This window comes from Cryptotermes secundus, unplaced genomic scaffold (assembly GCF_002891405.2).
Source record: "Cryptotermes secundus unplaced genomic scaffold, Csec_1.0 scaffold87, whole genome shotgun sequence".
NCBI lineage: Eukaryota > Metazoa > Arthropoda > Insecta > Blattodea > Kalotermitidae > Cryptotermes > Cryptotermes secundus.
The window spans coordinates 99643-114283 of record NW_019739942.1 but is presented as its reverse complement, the minus strand read 5'-3'; the positions used below and the strand labels follow the sequence as shown (position 1 = coordinate 114283).

Below are 14641 nucleotides of genomic sequence, written 5' to 3'. Positions count from 1 at the left end.
ATAAAACCTCGGATGTGGACTCCATGACTGACTTAGACCCCCTCCTCACTCCCGGTCATTTTAATTCTTTTTTTGTTGAAATTGCAGGAAAAATGGTAAACCAATTAAATGATCAAAAACCTAAGTATGACCAAGCATGTAAAGTTACTCCATTTTCTAAATCGATTTTTTTCGTACCAATTACAGAAAATGGGGTACTTAGTGTGACTAGTAAACTAAAAGGTGAACTCTCCGCGGACTATGACGAAATCCCAGAAAAGTTGGTAAAATTTAGTATTCAACCTATTTGTAAACCTTTAACATTTATTTTCAATTTGTCTCTTTGTACTGGAATTTTTCCTGATCAGATGAAGATTGCCAAAGTTCGCCCTATTCATAAGAGAGGACAAATTCAAGAATTATCTAATTACAGACCTATTTCACTATTACCTGTTTTTTCTAAAATCTTTGAAACATTAATATATAACAGAGTAGTGAATTTCTTAAATAAACATAATTTGATATCTGATGCCCAAAATGGCTTTAGACAAAATAAATCAACTCATACAGCACTGCAATCATTTATTGAGGATGTTCAGAAAGCATTAGACAATAAGTTTTTTGCTTTGGGTATTTTTTTGGATCTTTCCAAGGCTTTCGATGTGATAAACCACAAATTACTGTTGGCTAAATTGGAACTTTATGGGTTTAGAGGAATTTCACTCTCTTTGATGAGATCATATCTTATGGGTAGATCCCAGTTTGTAGAAATTGACCATGTTGATGCCAAGTCTCCAAATCAAAAATCATTCTCCTCTTCGTGTAAGGAAATAAAGTACGGTGTTCCTCAGTGTTCGGTTCTGGGACCTCTTTTGTTTTTAATGTTTATAAACGATTTGCCTAAAGCTGTTCATGAAGCGAAAGTTGTTTTATTTGCAGATGACACCAATATACTAATTATTGACAAAAATCTTAAATCTTTAAATGATAAAACTATAGTTTCTATGCATCAATTAGAANCTTATCAAATCCTTACGAGATTTGGTCAGTCTTCCAATTTTGAGAAGTGTGTATTTTGCAAAATTTGAATCTATATTGAGATATGGTATTATTTTTTGGGGCTGTGGTCAAAAGGACATTCAAACTGTATTTAAAATCCAAAAAAAAAAAAAAATGTTTAAGACTGATCAAAAGAGTCAATAACAGGATATCGTGTAGAGAATTTTTTGGTGAATTTAAAATTTTAACCCTAACTTCATTGTATATCTTTGAGACGTTGTGTTTTTTAAGGAAAAATAGAATATATAACATCTCGTATTCAGATGTGCACGGTTATAACACAGTACATAAGCAGAATTTGTATGTCCAACCATGTAACACCTCACGTTGTAAAAGGAGTGTGATTAACATGGGAATAATATTGTATAATAACTTGCGCTCTCAAATAAGAAGTATTCAAGAGTTCAAGGTTTTTAAGCGTCAATTAAAGGATTACTTGTTGTGCAAAGCTTTTTATTCCCTTCAAGAATATTTTTACCAGAATTAGCTTAATAATAGAACAAAGATACTTAGGTAATTTATTTTAGCTATTGCATGTAATTTATAGTTTAGCTTTTGTTGCCTTATTATACTCATCCACTGTTTTATCATATTTAAAGGACTTATTATGTTATTTTTCTATGGTTTTTTATATTATTAGTCATTTGATGTGATGTTTAATCTCATTTTTTTTTTAAACCGACTTGTCCAGTTGTACATAATGTAACAGTTATGGATGTTAAATAAATCAATCAATCAATCCATCAATCAATATAAAAATAAAGGTATCAAATCAGGATGGATAACGAAAAGGATATAAAGAAACATCAGATTACTTATAAAAAAGTGATGTCTGAAGCACGAAAGAGAAAATGACAGAATTATTTCAAGGTCATTAAACCATACCAAGGTAATATGGCAAATAATAAAAAAGGAATCAGGGAATTATCAAAAAACAAATCTAAACATTTCCTTAAAAATAGGCTCCATGTTAGTTTCAAACCCACAGGATATATCTCATCAATATAATGCTTTTTCACAGAAAATGTGTACAAGATGTTAAATCAAAATATGGGTTGTAAATTTTGTCATGACACTGTAAATAATAAAATATTAATCTTTAATTCCATATTTCTTGCTCCATTTACTGAAGAAGAGGTTTTAAATGTAACCAAGAAACTAAAAGGTAAATTTTCAGCTGGCTGGGACAAAATACCTAAAAGGCTAGTAAAAGAAAGTATTCAGTATATCAAGAAACCATTAACCTTTCTATTTAACATTTCATTCTGCTCTGGAACATTTCCAAATTTGGTGAAGATTGAAAAAGTTAGGACTATTCACAAAAAAGGTGGGAAACAGGAAATCTCCAATTACAGACCAATTTCAATTTTTGCCAGTTTTTTTCCAAAAAACTTGAAATATTAATACATAAATGAGTACTGACCTTCTTAAACAAACACAACATGATATTTGAGGCTCAAATGGCTTCAGAGAGAGGAAATCTACAAATACAGCAACACAAACCTTCATAGAGAATATCCATAAAGCATTAGATAATAAGCTGTTAGTTGTGGGCATATTTTTAGATGCAACTAAGGCCTTTGATGTAATAAATCATAAACTACTGCTTGTCAAATTTGAGCTGTATGGACTTAGAGGGAAAATACACTCATGGATGAATATGTATATCTTACTGGTAGAATAAAATTTATAGAAGTACAGCATTTAGATGAAAACACGGCAAATATAAAGCCGTTTGCTTCATCATATAAAGAAATAAGATATGGTGTACCTCAGGGTTCTGTTTTGGGACCCCTTCTGTTCTTGCTGTTTATAAACGATTTGCCCAAAGCAGTTCAAAAAGCTAAGGTGGTGTTATTCGCAATGACACAAATATTTTACTCATAAAGAAAAGCCTCCCATTGTTAAAAGAAAAATCTGTAAAAGTCATGAAACAATTAGAAAACTGGTTCCTAACAAATAATCTTACAATAAATACTGAATAGACTTAAAGCAATACTACTTCAGGGGAAACCCCAAGCTTGCTGAACGACTTTAAACTCCCGTATCCTCTGCAAAGCAGTTTCCTTTTATTGTTGTTCAAATGGCTCTGACCTAACTAGTCTTATAAACTCAAATTAGGTTTGGGAAGTATACCTTCCGTTGGCTTTCTTATGATTAGGAGTGAAAAGGATATATGCCAAAGGTTAACACCTATAAACTATAATGCATCTTCGCGCCATAGGAATTACTTTTACAGAACTACTTATCTCCCCTGACGCAAATGTACGTACAATATTTATTATGTACTCAATGTATTTCTTTTTACTAATGTCAAACATAAATATTCCAGAATATGCTTTCGCTTCCGCACTCTTTGACATTCACCAAAAAAAAATTACACAGCCACACACATTTAACACTCTTCCACAGATTAACCGCAACCCTCTGAGCCTCAGAGACTTAGTCGGCTTCGTCGGTTTATTCCACGGCGTTCCACAGTTCCACAGGTCTCACAACTCTCAGAAACTCAGTTGTCTCAGAATCCTCAGAGGTTTCACAGCAGGATGCCAAACGTAAACAGCATAGTCGTATGTTGCAACGAGTACAGCCAACAATGTATAAATTAATGTTAGCCATGAACAAGAAGTTCCAGTCTTTATTTGTCACGTAAGGTAGAATACATTTGCCTCAACTACATTGTACTATACTACAGACTTCTCTCAGGTACAATAATTTCTTTTCTAGAGCGATATTTTTCACCTCGAGAACGATGGAACCGGCTACATATTGAAGTGCACAAAATTCACTTTAAAGAGCTTATATTGTCAACATTGGTGTATGCTAGAGTATATTCTCAAAATAGGGATCCATATGTGGTTAAATTGATTTCATGTGCCTGTCTCGTACATGTTTAAATTTTAATTGATGAATATAACAAACATCGGTTTTCATCCAAAATGTTGACAAAATTGAATACATAGCTTTCATGCTTTACGGTTACGTTTATCAGATTTTATCTTACAGTGAATGGATATTATTATGCTGGTTTCCTATAGTGGTTTTCTGAATGTGCCTTAAACAATTGAACCCGTGGTTCAGTTCGGTTATGTTCGTGTGGAATCATTATAGTTGCATCGAATAACGTTTGGTAGTAATGATTGTGTGTTCATATGTATGTTGTTGCAAGTAACTAAAAATGTCGGAGAATAGAGAACAAGTACTGGCAGACTTTCAGGTAGTTACAGCTCCATAACGAAACATAGCATTGGTAGTTAAATTAAGGTGTTTGTGATGCAGTCGTAAAATTATAAGTGAATTATCGACGACTTATAGGTTAGATCATGTCATTCATTGTTGATTCTTGAAAAGGTTTCAATATGAATTAATTATTTACCTTTTGACATATCTAATTTGTATCCCAATAGGCCTGCACAGGTATTGAGGATGTTGGAGAAGCAATTTTTCACTTGGAAGAAACAAATTGGGATCTACTGGTAAGTTAGATGGGAAAAGTGAAGAAACTGATGTAGCGTCCCGTCTCTTCCATTCCCTTTTACCTCCTATGATTTTTAGTATCTGTCACACAACACCTGTAATTGTGGTGTTACCAAGCACCACTTGGTATCATAGTTTTAAATTAACCATAATAACACAACATAATCGAACCTAACCTGTCTTAACTTAAACCGAAAGTGATTCTTTCATGCCTGATGTGATGATGTCCTTTGTTACATTTTATGTAAGAAAATTTGAACTGTTCGTCCCTATCAGCCATGTTTGTAACTTAATTGTCATTGGAAGTGGAAGTTGTTATAGAATGCAGTAGGAGGGATGAAGGGACATGGCTAAGCATGGTGGTGACTGAGCAGATGGTGGGGAAATGCTGAATGATATATGTACAGGTGCAGAAAATTAGTTCAAACAGTTTATGGTCCAGTTTTAAAGATAGTAATATAACACTTTTTTTTTCTTCAGGCTGCCATTAACCGTGTAATGCCACAGGAGACTCAAACATTGCCTTCTGAGATGGATGTGGATGTTGAAATGATTGAAGAGATAAAACGAGAACCATCTAATTCTGTAAAATCAAGCCCAGATGTAACCGTTATTTCATGTGTTCGTTCAGATTGTCCATTGCCTTTCCAATTACCTGTAAGCGTCGGTGCTGATTTCATTCCTCTGCCATCCACTTCACAGCCCGAGAGCAGTACAAGACTCCTTCAGTTTCGCATCCACTTCAGAGAAGAAGTGATACAATTGCAGTTACCTGATACCGGAACAGTAGGTTAGTATGATCATATTAATGTCATGTGTGAGTGATGTGTTACATGTAATGATGTGATGCCTGATAGCTGGAATAGTGGAACAAATAGAGGCAGTCATTGCTAGGCAGTGACACAGCAAGCACGATTTTGTGGCAACAGATTTTGATGTAGCAATGGAAGATGTGGTGTCTTCTATGTGCAGTCTGCTCTGAGGCTGTGTTATAGTTATTTGTAGTTAAGGATTTGCAGGCTTCCAATAAATCCAGCTATCCAAACCCTGTGTCTAGTTACTAACATGTGACATTTTATTCTGATGTGAATTCATTTCTGGTTTAGGTGATTTGAAGACATTACTGACAGCCCAGTTGGGAATTCTTGCATGTCAGCAAGGTCTTGAAGGATGGAAACATTATCCAAGTTCAGATCTGACAACACTGGCAAGTCTTAACTTGCCTAAAGAGAACATACTCTTTCTCACAGTTCCAGACATTATGGAGGATGGTGAATTGTCTGCAGAAGAGTAAGTTTAGTATGTCAGTACAAATTCAGAGTGTGTTTGTATTTTGGAAATTAATTTTTCATGTGAGTGGAAGGTATTATTTTGAAATCTGTTTAACACTTCACAATGCCATTGGAATACACTGAACTTTATTAACATATAACTCACCATGTAAGACAGTTTGTATTATACTTGTCAGCTTCACCATAATGTTAAAACCAAATTGCTGCCTATTTCTTTGTCTTCCTACAATTTCTTTTGTTCTACAATACTGTATACTTCTCCTACTCAAGAAGGACTCTGCTTCATATAGCTCTACATCTTTGTATTCTAGGACTGATAGACTGTTTTATTCAGTTACCTAAGCTACGCTCCCCAGTACATTCTTCTGCTAAATGATTAGATTATTTTGATGGTTGGGATTAGTGAACTCTAATGTCAACTTCCCGTATAAGAAATAGATTTAAAAAATAACTGCGTCTTCATTAGTTTCTGTACGCTAGATCAGGCAAAATTATTGTTTTGCTTCAAGAACTTTAGTTTTGTGTGGGCAATATGCCAGGCTTTGCTGGAAGCAGATGAAATCACTGACATGTCTGACACCTTATGTAGTCCACACCAGGTGCTTTATAGTAAAGTTATGGGATGCAGATCTTGTGTCTGTACTGCAGAGTGTGAATATACATATTAATAAATTGTACTTCAATTATAGATATAAAGTAAATTAGGATGGTACTCTAAGTAAAGGTAAAGTTAATCATGAGCATAATTAAGTACCATGCCATGAAGGCAAATGGTAAGCAAACACTTTGGCAGTGCATTGTGGACACTTGTCAGACTATCTGCAACTATGCCAGGATCTTTGAATGGGTTCAGTAGTTCATTATGAGACATGCCCAAGCATATAATGGATCACATGGAGGTCATTTTGAGCAGTTTTTGTAAATTCATCCTCTCAGTGCTGTAACACGGAAAGGAAATATTTGTGGGCCCATATTTATATGAACTCATTTTCTTGTTTTGGTATATGGAGCTCATTCTCAAAGTTTGTCCAGTCATTTCACATTCACCCTGTATTTTTATCTTGTCTCTAGAAATTTCATATGTGTCATTGTCATTCTGTATTTGATTTTAATGTCATTTTTCAATGCATTTCAGCTCAAGCACAGCAGAAAGACTAATACAGCCATATACATTAAATGTTCACGATGAATCACAGCAAAAGAATTACAGCTTGAAGTTTCTTGGCTCTAAAACTGTGCTGGAGGTTAAAACAGACGTTTATACACTCACTGACATCCCTGTGCGACATCAGGTGTGGACTGGCTGGCCATCACAACTGAAGAATGATAGAACAACTCTTGCGTGTTCAGGAATTAGACACCCTGTTCACGAGTTTACTGTTAAGAGAGCACCATTCACTGCACATCCTATCAAGGAGAACAAGAAGGTTGGTACATGTTACATCGTTTCTGAACAACACATCACCGCAGTTCAAAGAGACTTTACACCAGCTTTTTCCCAAGAAAGAATACCTCTATGTAGTCATACTATGTATGTCTCCAAGAGATATAAATTCAGTGCCAATTGTATACTAAGAATGGAGTACACTAGTAAACAGAATAAATTCTAAAAAATAATAGCACCTTTGTAAATAAATCAGTCATCAGTTCCCACAAATTAAGTTAAGTAATTCAAGTGACACTTTGTCCATCTGATTTTAATAGAAAAGGAAATGTACTATTATTGAAAGTCTGTTACATAAAGTTTATGATACAGATATACATAAGTATAATACTTAGGTTTTTCATGCATGCCCCTTAAACTAACTTTATGTATTATTTTTATTTCAGTTTGTAGTTGATTTGGCAGATAGTGACAATAGTTCTGTAGAAGAATTTGAAGATGCTTCAGAGACATTTACAGAGGATGATATATTTGTTGATGTTGAAACAAAGAGGATGCAACCACTAAGTATGTTAGAATAGTTAAATTAAAATGAAAATGAGGAAATTGTTGTAGTGAAAAATGAAGTTCCCATTGCATTCAGAATCTACAGAGTTGATAACAATTAAAAAAAAAATCATTTAAATATTTCATAGGTTTTACAGATTTATGAAAAATATGGCATATGGCTTTATGGGGAGATGGGTGTGTATCTGTTAATACACATAATTACCTTGGCACAATAACTATGAGATATGAATTTGTTGCATGCATTCCTTGTAGTTGAAATCGTATTGTTAGGCAGCTGTTCCAGTAATATAAATATGGGGCAAGCAATTATTATTAATTAGGAGTTTCTGTTATTATGACAGTCCACTGTGGAAGTCTAACTTGGGTAACCGACTAAAGAGCTTCAGTAAGAAATATGTTATGAAAATAATATTGTCAGTTTCAGCCTTTAGAATATGACAGATTTAATGTAATTATATAGGTATGTGTAGAGATGGAGGCCAAGATAACTACCTCCTTGAGGCATGGTCTGCAATTTTCCTTCAACTTCATATCCTACATTCAAGCTGCTTGGTTAAGAGTAATACTCCACAGTTGTGTTCAGGAGATGCCTAGTTCAAATCTTGATTGGGACACTAGATTGATTGAGTGATTGATTTATTTCGTCACTGTAGATCATTGTACATGATATAGGACAAGTCAAGCTATCCTGACTGAGGTGTTTCATGATTTTCATCAGTCCCTCCAGGAAAATATTGGGCTAGTACCTTGATTAATCCATGACCACTTCAGTACAAATCCTTTCCAGTTCATTATTCATTACTCCTGTATAGTCTGAGACACTGATGGTGACCTAAATTAACCATCACATATTGCATGTGCATCTCTGATGTCTTGTGTGGCATTGATCTCTGATTTTCAATGCATAAAACACACTTGGCTTGTAGAACCAGTGACAAAAAATTGTTTGCTGATGGTGTTTCACTCAGAGAGATGTTATTACCACATTTCCACTTTAAGAAATTTGTTACTGAGACTACAGCACTGCTTGTCACTACATGTTTTAGTTTATTCAAGATAACTTTTGGTTACAATATGATAGTCACAGGGATTCATGTTTGTAAGAATTTTTCATAATTTTCTTGTTACTGAATCAAAATTTGGTCTAAAGATAAAACTCTTTCTTAGATTCTTTTTAATTCAGTCATACCTTTCTTTACTGTAGTTCCAAATAATGTGGAAGATGAAGTAGCTGGATGTATTCACTTTTCGGATCAGTTTACAAATCGCTATGGGGAATGTCATCCAGAGTTTTTCCCCGGGTCTTTGGATGAAGCTGTCAAAGAAGCATGTTTGAGATCGGCTAAGGATGTGAGTAAAATGTAATTTCCAAATTACTGTTGCATTTAGAACTACATTTGTAATAAATAATTTAATTTCATCATTAGCTTACTGAATGTATATGTTCATTCATTAGTGAAGAAAGATGTCTCATTGGTGATATTTAACCCTTTGACTGGCGCGAGCGTGTTTTAACGCCCGGACGATGCCAGCCGTTCCCTGGCGTTGGCGTGTTTTAACGCTTTGACAATCTCGTCCCTTCTTTGCTCTCTTGGCACTCATCAACCAAAGACATATTTATGATAGTTTTTGTGCATGTTTGTAAAGAACCCTTGTAAACTTTGTGGGGGTCTATATTACTGTCAGAACCCTCTGAGAAGGTAAAGGTCAGAAAATATTTCACATTCATTCAGTTTCACCATAGCTTCTTGCAGCAAGTGTCTTCGTTTTCCTACAGACCAGCTGGAAAATGTTGTGAACGAGATTTTTTCTGATGATGATAGTGGCGATGAAATAATGATTCCTGAATTGGATTAAGTTGATAGTGACAATAATACAGTGATAGGCAATGATCCACAAGACAGTAATCATGAACATTTACCTACCACGAGTGCGGTGCCTGACACGCCCATCTCATGAACGTACGGAGACATTGTACCCCCAATATTTCCATTTGCTAATAGTTTCGGGATCAAAATTGATATAACACATAAAATGCATCCCTTTTCATGGATTAAAATTTTTTCTGGATGACGACTTGGTAAATCACATCACAACTGAAACCAATCGCTATGCTCACCAGCACTTCAACGCACATGAGTTAGCTCCTCACTCTCGAAAACACAATTACAATTATGTCACATCAGATGAAATCTGGACATACTTAGGAATTGTGTTCATGACAGGAATCGACAAACGCCCTGAAATTGAAGAATATTTGTCCACTAGGCCCCTATTTCACACCCATGGTATGGACAAAACATGTCTTTGCGGTTGAATAGTTTCATTCTATTCAAAAAGAACACAACAAACGAAAAATACAAGAAGAGAAATTACAGATTCAAAGATTTTATATTGGACTGTGTAGAAAAATGACTGAACCAAACAAACAGTGTGGAGAGGGAGAAAAGTCAAGGAATGAAGTGGATGACGAATCTATTGGGTCAGACTAGAGTGCAGTCACGCCTCCGCCCTCGACCTTGAAAAGACCACCAGTGAAAGAGCCAGCAAATCGTCTAGAGGGTGGCTTGAAAATTCACAAAATGGTCCATGTTCCTAACAGTAACAATAAGAAGAATGGTGCCCTGAGAAAGTGTCGCGTGAGTGCTAATTACAAGGTTAGAAAAGAAACAAGTATCATGTGTGCAGGCTGTGGTGTGGCTCTCTGCAAACTTTCATGTTTCAATGTTTATCACACGAAGAAAAACAAATAAAGAGGTGTGGAAAAGCATTTATTGCATAAAATATTGTATTTTAATTAGTTCCTAAAAATTTCGTTTTTAAAAACCAATTTTTGTTGAAGTTGTTTAGGAAAAAGTAACAACATGCATTTTAGCGACATAAGGTTTAAAGGGCCTGCCAGGACAGGGGTGGGATTTAAATACCCTTCGCGCCAGTCAAAGAGTTAAGAAGTAATGTAATGTAATGGGAAGTTGTCCTATAGTTTTCCTCCAAATGCAAGCTAGACAGACCTTAGCTTAATAGTAGTGTCAGATTTTTATAATGTATTGCCTTTTAGACAGATGAAAGAACACCATGAAAAATATTTGCATAGACTTCTCAAAAGAATGAACTGTTACTAAATATCAGGAAGAAATGTTGGTGAGGAAGGTGAGTGTTGGTTCCTACCAGTAGTGAACCTGACATTCAGTTTTCCAAGTTGAAAATCCTCTGTACATATTCATTCACATAAATACAGACATGCATATGTCCTCCAGTTTCTGATTTCTTATTTCTTGCAGAGACGGCTTCTTGCAGTGTACCTCCACCATGATGGTAGTGTCCTCACAAATGTGTTTTGCACTCAGTTATTAGGCTTTGAATCTGTTCTTCAATGCCTTAACAATCATTTTGTTGTGTGGGGCTGGGATCTCACTCATGAATCAAACAAGTTAAAGTGAGTATTGCATATCTTATGTTGTGTTGCCATTACATAGTTTACAAGGAAGTGCTATTCTATGGTAACTCTGATAATGAACAATATAAATAAACACTACTCATCAACACTTTTAACTGGTTTTTTATGAGCATAGTACCTTAAAAATGTTCATGCTGAACAGATTGGTGTAGAGGTAATGCTGTAGACTTGTATTCAGGAGCTAGTTGATTCAAATATTTGCCAGGACACTGGCTAGTCTGAGGTCTTTTTGTGATTCTCCTCAGTCTCCCCAGGCAAATATAGAAGAGCACCTTGATTAGGGCATGACCACTTCCATGTAAATTCTTTCTAGTTCACTATTCTCCAATCATCATTCTGAGATAGTGAAAATATGAAATAAACCACAAAGAAATTTACCATATACTGTCACAGTTGAGTGATTAACACTCATGCATTGTATTTTGGAAGTCTTGTGTTCAAATCTTGGCCTAGAGACTGGCTATCCTTACTGTCATTTCATGGTTTTCCATGGACTCTCATACTAGATACTAGTATAATGCCTTAAATTAGGCTACAGTCACTTCCAAATTATTTCCAGTTCATTTTCTTCCAGATGATGCTGTATAATAAGAGCCATTGAAAGCCTCAGTAAATAAATTATACATAAGTCATAACATGGTGATCTGTTAGCAGGAATTGAACTGATATCCTATGTAATTTTTGTACTTATGAAGTGATGAAAAATTAAAATCTGTGTTAAAATTGCATTTATGGTTTCTTGTATCCAGTAATTTAGAATAACATTGAAAGTGATTGGCTGTATGCTGAATAGTAAGGTTTGATTTTCAGTATTTCTCTCTCCATCACCATATGCATACTGCCTGTGTGACCTGCCTACCCTAGGGTACTGAGGTCTCTTTCTGTGGATGGGAGCAAAGCAGTAGTGCATGAAGCTGACCCCTCGTCTGTCTGTCTCTATTGCCAAGGTCTAGAATACATGGAGCTTTACATCTCGTGTCTCATACACGTTTATGCCACAGTACTGAAACACAGCAGCANTTCTTTTTCTACTATAAATGCCTCTGATGATGGCTCCGTGGTGAGCCGAAACATGTAAGGCAGGTGCTGACGAGGTGGAAAACTTAAAAAAGTGTCACATTTGACGGAAGGAACTTGATTGTTAACAGCAGCATAATTTAAAATGCAGGACAGTATACCATCCTAAAATCCACTAAGCAGACCAGGACTTCCTCTATACACCCAGGGTATCTCATCACACTAATTTATTGGGACCAAATATTAGGCTATGTCCTCAGTGAAAGCTGCAAGCTTTGTTGAACACTTCAGGATGTTATGTACATTTTTGTACTGTGGGTATCTGTTACGCATATTGTCTTTTCTTCTTGCAGATTCTTGGGATCTGTGACTAGAACATTGGGCAGTGTGGCAGCTATGACAATTAGGAATATAGAAGTGGAAAGACTTCCAGCACTACTAATTATAATGAGAATGCGGTCAGCTACTGAAATATTCACAATTGTACATGGTATTGTTAACTTCCATATTTTTTTCAGTTTCAGTATAGTTACTATTTACATTAGTTTATCTAAAGTACAGTAATACATTGGTGTTGAATATAGAAGAATTTCTTTGGTTTTTCATAGGTAATGTGGGTGTTAGTGAATTGCTGACAAGTTTGATACAAGCTGTTGATGTCTTTACTGAGCAGCAACGAATGGAGATACGTGAAGAGGATGAACGAGCAGCTCGAGAACTTGTGAAAAGAGAACAAGATGCAGCTTATCAGGAATCTCTAGAAGCAGACAGGTAGTGTCATTCTTTTTGTTTTTAAATATACGAAGGGGGACCCAAAAATAACCGGAAACGACCTGTTGCGCGCACATGCTTTGTAGTTACGAGTTGTGCTGCTAGGTGGTGTTAGCTGGGGGTCTCCCGCGACTGTTAGTGAGCTGGCGTCAGTCTGAGTTAAGTGGTTTGTCTGTGGTGCTCTGTTGTGTGCGTTCCTGTTTCAACCCTTTGGCGATTAGTGAGATGGCCGACCAGAAGGAACAAAGAGTGTGCGTGAAATTTTGCTTTCTGTTAGGGAAAACTGCACTTCACTCTTCAAGTCGCGGCAAACATTCACGCGGTTTTCTCTTTGGTCATCTCCGAGCAAGAGAGGAACAAATTTTGCAGACACCCGTCTCATGTGCAAACCTTCGGTTAAAATTCGCTGGACCGTGCTCCATGAGATGTTCGTTTCCTCAGAAAGTTGGTCAGTGGTCTTTCGACGATCTTCATCAATTGCACGTTTGATTTTGGCAATGTTTTCGTCATTTCTTCCTGTCGAAGGACGCCCGGGGCGTGGCATGTCTTCTGTTGACATGTTGCCAGATTTGAAACGGGAAAACCACTCGTAGACCTGTGATTTCCCCAAAGCATCATCATTAAAGGCTTGCCGAAGCATCCCAACAGTCTCGGCTGCAGTTTTCCCTAACAGAAAGCAAAATTTCACGCACACTCTTTGTTCCTTCTGGTCGGCCATCTCACTAATCGCCAACGGGTTGAAACAGGAACGCACACAACAGAGCACCACAGACAAACCACTTAACTCAGACTGACGCCAGCTCACTAACAGTCGCGGGAGACCCCCAGCTAACACCACCTAGCAGCACAACTCGTAACTACAAAGCATGCGTACGCAACAGGTCGTTTCCGGTTATTTTTGGGTCCCCCCTCGTATAATTACATTTGCAGACTATCTGTACTGAAAGTATTTAAATATAAGGAGCGTATTTAAGCACTGTGGTATAAATTGCAGGGCCAAAGAGGAGGCAAAGCGACATCAAGAATTGATGGAAAACAGAGAAAAGGAGCGAAGGGAAATCCGGCGTCAAGAAGTAGAATTGATAAAAGAGGTATATCCTGCCTCTGTTCTTTCTTCACACTCCAGTTTCAACAGATTTATACACAAGTTCATACAAGACTAACAAATGAAATGCTACTGAAAACATGGCATCATTAAGACATTTTTTTGTTTTTGTGTGAATGGGAGTTGCAGAGATATACCAATAACATGGAATCTAGAGGCACCCAGCAATATGTATGCAAACAGGAATGGCAGTTTAAAATTTAGAAAATATTTTTTGTCTAAATATGCACATAAATGTGCGAGAGTTAGTTTCTTCGTTATGATATTTTCCATGATTTATTCTGACCATCTTACAGTGCATACATTTATTCACCTTACTCTTCTCTCTTGCACTACATATTTCAGCACTAAAGTGCCACCTTCAGGTGCTTTTCGATGTACGTCGAACTACTTCATTGCATGCCCTGTTGTCTTTATACTAAAATAACTAACATATTGTAACATGTTGCGCGACTGAGAACCCCCCTCCCCCCTCCTCTCCACGGTAACGTAGCACTCCCCGCCACTCCCCTCCGCGGTGACGTCACGCG

General features: G+C 36.4%; 2 protein-coding genes and 1 long non-coding RNA gene across 7 annotated transcripts in view; 1 reads left to right on the top strand and 2 right to left on the bottom strand.

Moving 5' to 3' along the window:
• Positions 1–3772, bottom strand: part of LOC111872029 (SAGA-associated factor 29) — a 16294-nt gene extending 12522 nt beyond the window's left edge. Inside the window, exon 1 of one of the 5 annotated variants that reach the window (XM_023865516.2) lies at positions 3312–3772. The gene's annotated coding sequence lies outside the window, so the exon portion shown is untranslated. Of the gene's footprint in view, positions 1–2809; positions 3256–3311 lie in introns of those variants that run through there. The other 4 variants (XM_023865517.2, XM_023865519.2, XM_023865518.2 and 1 more) reach the window with 4 other exon arrangements.
• Positions 3773–4103: 331 nt separating this feature from the next.
• Positions 4104–14641, top strand: part of LOC111872039 (FAS-associated factor 1) — a 19651-nt gene continuing 9113 nt past the window's right edge. The window contains exons 1-11 of the mRNA XM_023865531.2: positions 4104–4255; positions 4446–4514; positions 4996–5305; positions 5622–5805; positions 6943–7234; positions 7638–7758; positions 8966–9111; positions 11043–11197; positions 12589–12725; positions 12844–13006; positions 14001–14097. Coding sequence (XP_023721299.1) covers positions 4217–4255; positions 4446–4514; positions 4996–5305; positions 5622–5805; positions 6943–7234; positions 7638–7758; positions 8966–9111; positions 11043–11197; positions 12589–12725; positions 12844–13006; positions 14001–14097 — 1713 coding nt within the window. The 5' untranslated portion in view covers positions 4104–4216. The remainder of the gene's footprint in view (positions 4256–4445; positions 4515–4995; positions 5306–5621; positions 5806–6942; positions 7235–7637; positions 7759–8965; positions 9112–11042; positions 11198–12588; positions 12726–12843; positions 13007–14000; positions 14098–14641) is intronic.
• The window catches only part of LOC111872040, a 19565-nt gene continuing 12059 nt past the window's right edge, over positions 7136–14641 (bottom strand). The window contains exons 3-4 of the long non-coding RNA XR_004513857.1: positions 8951–9076; positions 7136–7214 (exon numbers count right to left, since the gene is read on the bottom strand). This is a non-coding gene — a long non-coding RNA (uncharacterized LOC111872040). The remainder of the gene's footprint in view (positions 7215–8950; positions 9077–14641) is intronic.